Here is a 10,321-nt window from a genome sequence, read left to right as displayed (position 1 = left end):
CCCTTATTCCATTTAGCATCAGACTTTTCTTTAACTATTTTATCTCCTTGAACATTGATCTTAGCTTTTTTGTACTTCACGGTGCCCTCTTTCTCCTTAAATATTACATTTTGTGTTTTTCCTTGCTTGTCTTTCTCCTTTTGATTACACCTCTGCATAAGAGGTGTCACTAATAACCATATAACACTATCAATGTCTTTAAATGCCTTCTTCCAGTCACAGGCTGTCTTGAAATGTCCTCCAGCAATGTCATTAATTAAAATTTTGTTTTGGATAAGGCCTGAAAGCAACCATATTCTTTAAAAAAAATCACAAAAAGCAGGTCCTAGGCCACTTATTAATATTATTTTCCCTTGAAACCTCTAGATCTGGGCCATCATAATCTCCATTGCTCTCATCACACATGTCTTCCATGTTCCTGGTACTATGGCCCATTAAGTCCCACTTAAAGTTTTTAACTGATTTCCTAATCTGAAGTCCCAGATCCACATTCTATCAAGAAACTGTATGGCCAGGCTTGTCACAGCAGTCCCCTACTCCCTAGTACCAACTTCTCAGTCAGTGTTCTTTTACTTTGAGAAGGCACCATGACCATGGTAACTCTTACACCAAGAAAACATTTAATTGAGTCGTGCTTGCATTTTCAGAGCACAGTCTATTGCCATCATGGAGTGAGCAAGGCAGCATGAAGGCAGACATGGTAGCTAGGCATTCTATATCTGGATCCAAAGGTAGTAGGAAGAGAGAGAGACCCTGGGCCTATCATGGTCTTTTGAAGCCTCAAATTCCACCACAGTGCACACTTTGTCCAATAAGGCCACCATACCCATACATGAGTGTATGCTTTAAATCTCTACCAGGGAGTCCTTTTCTTGTAATAGCTGGGGATTAACAGAGATCCACATGCTGTCGATGTATAGAGAACTAGATTTCTGAAAGCTCAGTCATACAGGGTACATCTCTATCATATCCCCTCCCTCCAAAGGCTTAAGGGTAACCACAGTGGTTAGAGCTAGAGGTGATGGGTGACTACAGAGAAAGTATTTTCTCTACAAAACAGGGCAGCTGCACATGACAGCTCACAGTGGTTACAGCAAGTCCTGTACTGTGATAGTTAACATTACATTTAGACTTACTATGCTTGAGAGACCAACTTTGCAAAAGATGCCTCTAACATGTAAGCCCCTATCTTGTACAGGCTGTACCCTAGCAGCCCACCCCACTCCAATCCCCACAAACTTTGAAGAGATCTTATAAAAAATTTAGCAATATATGAAATTATTAGCTCAAAAGTCTAACTGGTCTTTCTGTTTTTGGGATCAAACTTGCTTTTCTGTTCAATGACTAGGACAACTGCAAGACATTTATGTTCAAATTAGACCCTGCCTGCATGTAATCTTGTGGTTTTTTACTTTATATACTTTAGACAAATATGACTAGATGCTGCATCTTGGTTGCAGTCCTGTTATCATGGGTGTCTGAAAGTAGTATTATAAAGCTTCTTATTATTAAATTAAAAATTATTCATGAAATTTCATCATGGTGAAAATTCCCAGTTTGGAGAGAAATGGTCAAAAGTGCCATGGCTAGATGAGTAGCTGCTGACAACTGATAATTACTGTGACAGAAAGTGCCACTTTTCTTCAACTGTATGAGCTCTAAGATTTTGGCTATGCTCCAGAGAAAGGCCCTCACACAAGAACACTCAACACAAATTGAACTTAATGGGTTGAAAAGAGGACAGAAATGTTATAGGAGTTAGATAGGACCTGGCTTTCTAAGTCAGGAAAGAGCCTACATCCACTCACTTGTAAGTCTTTTCTCACTGAACTTGCTTAGGAGGGGACATTTCAAGCTGAAGGAATGAGAAAACTCCTTATTGCTACCATGTTATACTTCCTGCTCTTATTTTATTATAAACCCCATGCAGGTTCTTTGGATTTTACATTGATACTAACTACAAATTTGTTGACAAAATAAAGAAGTGTTTATACTAAAAAATTTTATACTTATTCTGCATCATTAAGTTTTATTTTAAGATATTAACACAAGTTTAGACTTCTACTTATTCTCTTTCAAACTGATATATCTAGACAATGTTTGTACAGCATGTAAAAACTATTTCTACAAAGATCTCTCAAACTACCTGAATACCAGTCCTTTGCCTATAAAGTTCCATCTAGCCTGGAGCACAGAAATACTTAATGGACTAAGAAGGCATTTCTGAGATTTAAAAAATAATTGAAGATACATGCCTGAACTACTTATATGACTGTCAGACAGATTATGACTCAGGCCTTCTTAGTGATTGAATATGATTTGGTGTATTTATGCCAATAAAATTTGATTTTATTAATGTGTGTTTGTTGTGCATATACACAAATACAGACAAATAAAATTTAAGTGTAATGAGAAAAAGTTTTGAAGTAGAATTTTGGGAGGCTGCTTATATTTTCTTAATTTTCTCTACACAGGGAAGAAAAGAGGCAAAGCTACACTGTTCTTCATCGTATTAAATAAATTCTACTGAACATATTTGTAATTTCATTCTTCTGATCCTTTTAAGATAACATTCTTTTTATATTCTCTGAACTGACTTTGTTAGCTTTCTATGTGGTATTCACAGTCAAATAGATTTAAAGTGTTTAACATTCTCTAATTTGAGAATTATATATTTTATCAAAATTATTCATATATATTTATATGTAATATGCAGCATATATAATAGAAAATGAAACTATCAATTTGAAAATGTGGTCAAGACGTGAAAGGCATTGGAAGAATTGTATCTGGGAAGGAATGGGAAGGGGAAAGTGAAGTGTAGTTCTATTTTAACTAATGTAAAAAACTGGGGTACGTAGGTCAAGAGCCTGTAGTGACTGAAAAAAATTATACCTTTAGGAAAGCAATTTATAAAATCTGTCAATCGGGGTTGGGGATTTAGCTCAGTGGTAGAGCGCTTGCCTAGGAAGCGCAAGGCCCTGGGTTCGGTCCCCAGCTCCGAAAAAAAAATCTGTCAATCACTAAGAATTGCAGCTGTATTTTTTTTCTTTTTTTTGGAGCTGGGGACCGAACCCAGGGCCTTGCACTAGCTGTATTTTTATATCAATGAATAGATATGTGCCCTGAGATGAGCTGTCTAAGGTGTCATGAGACACTCAGATAGGCATCAAGCTCTGTAGCATTATGAAGGATGTGTTTCTTCTACAATTCCCAGGTAACTGTGTTGATACTTCGACTTCCATAACTTCATGAACATCGTTGAGTTAAAGCCACGCAGGCTCTTCATTCAGGCAGACACTGAGACATAGAAATTGGTTGGTAAAGTTCTAATTAGTCTAAAATGACTTTTAAAAATTTGGCTGGTCTATGCCTCAGTCCTGAGAGTTTCCCTCAGGTCAGCTTTCTAGCAAGAACTGATGTGCAGTTAACTCAAACTACAGCATCTCAGGGAATCTCAGGGGTTTAGCAATAGAAGTAATGACCACAAGAATCTCATACAGAGCCAGAGCCCTAGGGACAAGGGATGTTTCTAATCTACACAGCCGTTGCTTAATTAGAGATTGGCTTATAAGTAAGTGGTTAAGACACAGTTTTGCAAATGGAATGGTCGTTTGAAGATTACTTTTTCTTAGCCTGAGACTGGGGGACCATAGGAGTGATGAACAGCAAGCTATCACATTATTTTCAAGCACATTGTTGCCCATAAACAATGATGTAAGTTCACATACATGCTTATCAAACTAACCCACTTACCTAGTCTCGCTGTTTCCGATGCTCTTAAAATGCCTTTCATGTTTAGTCTCTTTACTTTGCTATTTATCATTTTAATCTAAGAACACAATTTGCAGGGTCCATCAAGGCCAGAAGAGGGTGTAGGATCTCCTGGAGCTAGAGTTACAGCAGCGTGTGGGTTCTGAGAATTAAACGTTGGTTCTCTAGAAGAGAGGTCAGTGCTCTTAACCATTGAGCCATCTCTCCAGCCCTCAGATCTGTTTAGGAAGAAAGGTCAGAGACCAACTGCCCAGCTCTTTGTAAGTACCTGGAGCATTTGAAGAACTCAGTGGTTGTTCTTTTTCCTCCATGCAGTGGGATTCTTCCCCAAACATACATTTGCTCCTAAAAGGTTTCATTCTGTGATGTATTTTGTGAACTGAACATATTTGTTAACTTTTGAAAATTCTCATCATTCCTAGGGAACACAGCATGAAATGACTGATAGGCTGGAGTGGAACAAGGAAGCTGAAATCTTTATTTTTATTCACCTGCTTGGTCCTGCAAAATTTAAGAAAGTTTGAAATAACATGTTTTTAACTTGCACACGGAGAATGCAAACCATGCCTATTAATGGGGCAACATGAGGCTTTGATATCTGTGTGCACTGCGTCATGGAGACCAGACTAATACTATTTTCTGCAACAATTAATTTTTTAGGGTAAAAAAGGTCAATGTTCCTTTTAGCTTTGTGAGGTAGATGGAGCATTTTGTTGTTGAACACCAGAACTTATTTTTATCTGATTATAACCAGTTACTCAGAAATTCAATCAACATTTCCTCATTCCATTCACGTCTCCACTGACAACTGGCAATTACCTTTGTTTCAACTTGTATGAAATAAATCTTTTCAATTGCACATACATAAGGAAAAATCAGGAACATATGTCTTTCCTTGCTTGTCCTATTGCACTTGTGTAATTTTCTTTGGTTCTGTCTATCTTGTTATGAATGACAGAATTTCATCTCCTTTTAAACACTATCGTTTTGTGTATAGGTCTTCCTTATAGGTCATCAGTTGATAGAGTGTTAGATGACTTTTACTCTCTGACTCTTATTAATGATGCTGCAGCGAACCTGGGAGAACAGAAACCTCTTCATATTCTAATTTCTTTTCTTTTAGGTACAAACCTAGAAGGGTTTTACCTTCAAAGTAAAGGAGATTTCAGGATCATCCTGTTCTTTTTTCCCCCCTTTTTTTCTTTATTAACTTGAGTATTTCTTATTTACATTTCGAATGTTATTCCCTTTCCCGGCTCATTCTGTTCTTTCTAATGGTTCTGTTCCTTTTCATTCTTGGAGAGATAAAGTATATTGTAACGGAAGATAATCTTATTAGTAGCCAATCTTTCATGTCAAAAGGAACAATATAGTTTGTATGCTAATAAAACATTCAGTGGCTCGTTTACTTTCTGTGATTAGAGATTCTCAGAAACATAGATGCTAGCAGACATTTTTAGAAAACATGTTGATTTTTATTAAATATTGAAAGCAAACTGGACATTGTTGGCATTGTGTTTTATATTATCTGAAGGCAATGTATGTTTTGAACCAACAAGAACAAAAAGTCTTCGGACACCAAAACTTAGACTTTACCTTAATAGTAACCCAACTAACTGATAATAACTCAATCAAATACTTACAACAGATGTTATTTTATTTTTAAGTATAAAAATTTGATAACATTCTTAGTCAAAGTATTATTATCATAAACGCTAGAAACTATCTAAACATATGCAGCCTTGAAATACCTTAATATTACTTCAAAGAAGTAGATCATTAGCTCAGGCTTAAAATAGCTTGTAATCATATGGGTTGTAATACATTTACACATTTATACATTTCTTATTTAATCTACCATGATGGCTTAATTTTAATCTTACCTACTTTAAGGCAAGGCCATTTCTCTGTAGAGCTATGCTTTTGAAATATAATGTATTGTTATACATTACACCCTTCCTATAAGGATCAAGCATTATAGGAAGTTCTTCAGTATAAAACTTTAAATTACAATTTTTAATCTACTTTTTGTGTGAATGTGTATAAATGAGGAGAAATGGGTAAACATGGCATAGCACATGTGCAGAGGTCAGAACAATTTGAAGGAATTAGTTCTTTCCTTCCACCATGTGGGTTGGGTTCTGAGATTGAACTCAGGTCATCGGGCTTGTAGCAACCACCTCATCAACCCATTGATCTGATTGTAAATTGTGTGTGTGTGTGTGTGTGTGTGTGTGTGTGTGTGTGTGTGTGTGTATGTTCTTTATTTTTTACTGTTTATACAATATCGTATTAGAGATTATATTTATACTATAATGGATAATGAAAACTTGATCCCTATTTACTAAACATTTTAGACAACCCCCAACCTCCCCCCCCCAAAAAAAGCCTACACAAACCAAGAATAAGAACAAAAAAACCACAGAGAGGCCATTTTCTCAAGAATGTTTCCCCTCTCGATGCATAGTGGAAGTCTTGGGAGTCTCAAGTGTAGCATAGCTCATGTCTGTACACACAAAAGCAAATACTTTTCTATGTTATACAATCCCTTTGGTTTGCTTTGTAGTTTATTTTAGAAGGGGAGGCAATTGCTTCCATGACGTGTTAAAGGGTAGTACTAGATGGACTTTCATACCTTGCTAAAGAGGAGAAGGCAACCATATTGGTAGAGGTGTATGCAGAGCTTTCTCAGCCCAGAATATTTCTCACACATGCTTATTACTGAAATAGTATGTAAGAGAAATATTTCTTGTTATTGAAGGTTTTAATTTTTTAGAAATTATGGACCTTTCCTCATGTTCCCTCTATATACTTTTTACATTTAGTATAAGTGATTTTATTAACAAAATTGTCCGAATTTCTCAGAATTAACTACAGTATTGAATGGGTAAGTAAGAATAAGAAAATACAAATGTTGGACCAGTGCGATCACTCAGCTGCCACACCTGAGTTACAGACTTCCAAAAGTTGCCACTTGACCTCCACATATATACCACAGCACGCTTGCGCCCACATACATTCATCCACACTCTCCCACAAAATAAACAAGTAAATAATATTTTTCAAAACATATGAAAACCTATAAATCACGAAAAGGAAATACAAACATTTTTTCACTTGGTATTTTCCCAGAGCTGGTTTTCGACACAACATTGCCTCTTCCGGGCACAGAGCTTCTACTCTAGTGAAAGTAGCTGGGAGGGATGGGGAGCAGTTAGAAGGGGGTCGGGGGTAACTAGTCTTTTGTAGAGCACAGCAGTGCATTATTAATGAAGGGTTCTCTTTTCAGTTTAATGTTATTGAATTTCTGCTGCGCCGTGTACATGCAGACGAGCAAGAGGTACTTCCTCATAAATTTTCCCGTGTTGTCTAACTTAACCCACTTAGTCCAATTGAATCTTTTCTTACATTAGGTCACTTGATACTCTTGGCTTGGACAAAAACAAAAATGGCTCCGGGGTGTCGCAGTTTGTGCTTCTGGGCCTGTCATCTTCCTGGGAGCTCCAGTTATTTCTCTTCTCGACATTCTTGTTGGTGTACGTGGTTATTGTCCTGGGAAACCTTTTGATAGTGCTGGTCGTCCAGACTGATGCTCGCCTGCTCCAGTCACCCATGTACTATTTTCTACACCATCTGTCTTTCATCGACCTCTGTTTGAGCTGTGTCGCTGTGCCCAAAATGCTAGGAGATTTCCTACGGAGGGAGAAGGTAATACCTTTTTCAGGATGCCTGGCCCAGCTATTCTTCCTTCACTTCCTGGGAGCCTGTGAAATGTTCCTGCTGACTGTTATGGCCTATGACAGGTATGTTGCCATCTGCAACCCTTTGCACTACCTCAGAGTCATGAATAGCCACCTGCGTCTTCGGTTGGTGTTTGGCTGCTGGTGTGGAGGTTTCATTCACTCCATCACGCAGGTCGTGATTGTCATCCGGCTGCCTTTCTGTGGCCCCAATGAACTGGACAACTTCTACTGTGATGTCCCACAGGTCGTCAAGCTGGCCTGCATGGACACTTACTTGGTTGAGGTGCTGATGGTCTCTAACAGTGGCATATTGTCTCTCGCCTGCTTCTTGGTCCTGCTCTTGTCCTATGCGCTCATTTTGATCACTCTGAGAACTCACCTCCACCGGGGCCAGAGCAAAGCACTGTCCACCTGTGCCTCTCACCTCACGGTGGTCAGCCTGATCTTCGTACCCTGTGTGTTCATTTACTTGCGGCCTTTCTGCACCTTCTCTGTGGATAAAGTAGTCTCTGTGTTCTACACAGTGATCACGCCGATGCTGAACCCCCTCATATATACGCTCAGAAATGCAGACATGAAGAGAGCTATAGGAAAGCTGAGAAAGAAGCAGGTAGCATCCCACTGCTTTGGTAAAAGATGATGGTACAGAATGTTAAAGTTATCTTTTTTAAAAAATGTTCACTTTTCTTGAAATGTTCTTACTTTAATCCATGCACGTGTGAAAGCCATTTTAGAGACTTGGTATCAAAAATAAGGGAGCATAAAATTATAAAACATTACATGCAATGATAGTTGTGGGCAAAGTTGGCTTTCTTGGATGTTAATAGGAGGCTGGTACTGAGGAGCATTTAGTGGCTGACAAAAATATCTGCATTAATTTCATGACAGGGAATTCCAGAGAATTCATTCCAGAGAATACCTGGAAAGATTAATTCTCTACACTTTTTGTCGCCAAGATGTGTTCATTTCATTAATTTATTTTACTACTTCACTTTATTCAAGTGGCAAAGATATGATGTACTTTTGTGTCTTCCCTGATAACAGTCCCTGCTGGGCACCGCCGATGTTTTTGCAGTCTCTTTTGAAGTAGTGCCAGTTCCTCTTGGCCACTCAAAGCCCGAAGACCCTAAAATCCCTCTGCACAGTGCACAGTGCTCAGAGTGAATTGTTTTCTGCACTGCCAAATCTTAAAAGTGCATATTAATCTGATAAAAGTTTGCATGTGTGAAGGTAGGAATGTTTGGATGATGGGAACTACTAGCCTTCTTTTCTCTGTGCTACAGTCTTTAGAAGCAGCGTCTTTCACACGGAGTGCAAGTTGATGAGGTCCAGCTAATCATAATTTTTAATTCTAAAGAAGAGAGAGAAGAAGAACAAACTGTGCTTTAGAGTACCTTCCCTACTTTGAGGTACTTAAGTTATAAGCAATAAGTTACAAAGATGCTTTGAGTCCCAGGCAGTATTATTTACTTCATTTCTTAGAAATGATCTCAGGGCTGCTAAATAACTTGCTTGATATTAGATATAAAAGGCACAATCAATGGCATCATTTAAATGCAATAAAGATATCTTCAGAAGCACCAAATCACATCCCTGTCCTATTAAGGAGAGGATGCTCGGCACTCCCCCTTGAATAAAGAGTGAGTCCCATAGTTTGTTGTTTCTGTCTATTCTGAAGTCTGTTGTGTGCCCACTCTGTGTTGATTAGCTGTTGCTCAGTATTTTTAAACAACACAGAAAGCATTATATGAGGAAGGAACGAAGGATACTTCACAAACATCTTTCACAGATGTTTTACAAATGAATAAATAACAGACTCCAACAGACCCCAACTAACTCAGATAACAAATATAGTAAACATACTATTATCAAGAAATATCCACATGCAGTTTCAAACATTTTTGGTAGAAATTTGTTGTATAAGGTTGCTTTTGACCTGTTGGCTGATTTCAGATAACTATATTCCCCACCCCCAACACATAGACCACACACTGCTCTGCTCTGAGTCAGGGGCGCACAAGAGCTCATAACTTAGAATTCAAACTATGCATTAGTTTTAGGTTGTTAAGGTTGATTACATGGGAAATGTAAGGCAAGTAAGTTTTGTTGCACTGTTTTCTTAAAAGCAAAAGTTTCAATGGACATACTTAGATACTTTAAATCTGAATTGTGAATTGTGCTGTGAGGTCTAGGAGAAAAGTTCTAGTCTCTTAGAATGTAAGTGATTTTTTTTTATAAAGATGGAATATCATACTCAGCCAAAAAGACCTTACTCCTTTTAGAATTAGTATTTTTCTCCTTAGGAAGATTTAATCAAATTATGTAGACAATTATTTGATTTCAACAGAATCTATTCAGAAGCTTCCAATCTATGTGTTCCGTACAAAACTTCACTCAAAATTTCATCCAGCTTTTAAAAAAGTTTACTAATTTACTAACAACATGTTTGTATGTGTACAGTCTGAGTTATTAGAGATTCATATTAGTCATATTTTGCATTTTGAGGTCATAGGTCAACAATCAGGAGTTAGTTTTTTCTTCCCATAATGAGTCCTGGTGACTGTATTCAGTTCATCTTTTTGTGCAGTTAGTGTCTTTACCCACCCACTAAGCCATCTTGTGGGCCCAGTTTATATAGCTCTGACACAAAGTTCTTTTAGCTCTTTTTGGTTCATGTGAGGGCATTTATTTTATTCACTAAATAATGTAATGAAAACCCTTTAGCAAAATTTTTATATTTTCTTACCTTAAACCCAATCAATATTTATAAAGAGTCTTTGATGATTACTTAAGCTTTTATATTT

The 10,321-nt window shown here is 37.5% G+C and overlaps 1 protein-coding gene across 1 annotated transcript; it reads left to right on the top strand.

Annotated features, from left to right (window-relative positions):
- Positions 1-587: 587 nt before the first annotated feature.
- Positions 588-8,157, top strand: Or4q3 (olfactory receptor family 4 subfamily Q member 3). The gene is given in 4 exon segments (XM_063274950.1): positions 588-596; positions 7,064-7,126; positions 7,128-7,172; positions 7,174-8,157. Coding segments are annotated over 4 exon segments (1,101 nt in total).
- The last annotated feature ends 2,164 nt before the right edge of the window (positions 8,158-10,321 follow it).

The sequence above is a fragment of the Rattus norvegicus genome, chromosome 15 (assembly GCF_036323735.1).
Source record: "Rattus norvegicus strain BN/NHsdMcwi chromosome 15, GRCr8, whole genome shotgun sequence".
Lineage (NCBI taxonomy): Eukaryota > Metazoa > Chordata > Mammalia > Rodentia > Muridae > Rattus > Rattus norvegicus.
This window is presented reverse-complemented; position numbering and strand designations above follow the sequence as displayed.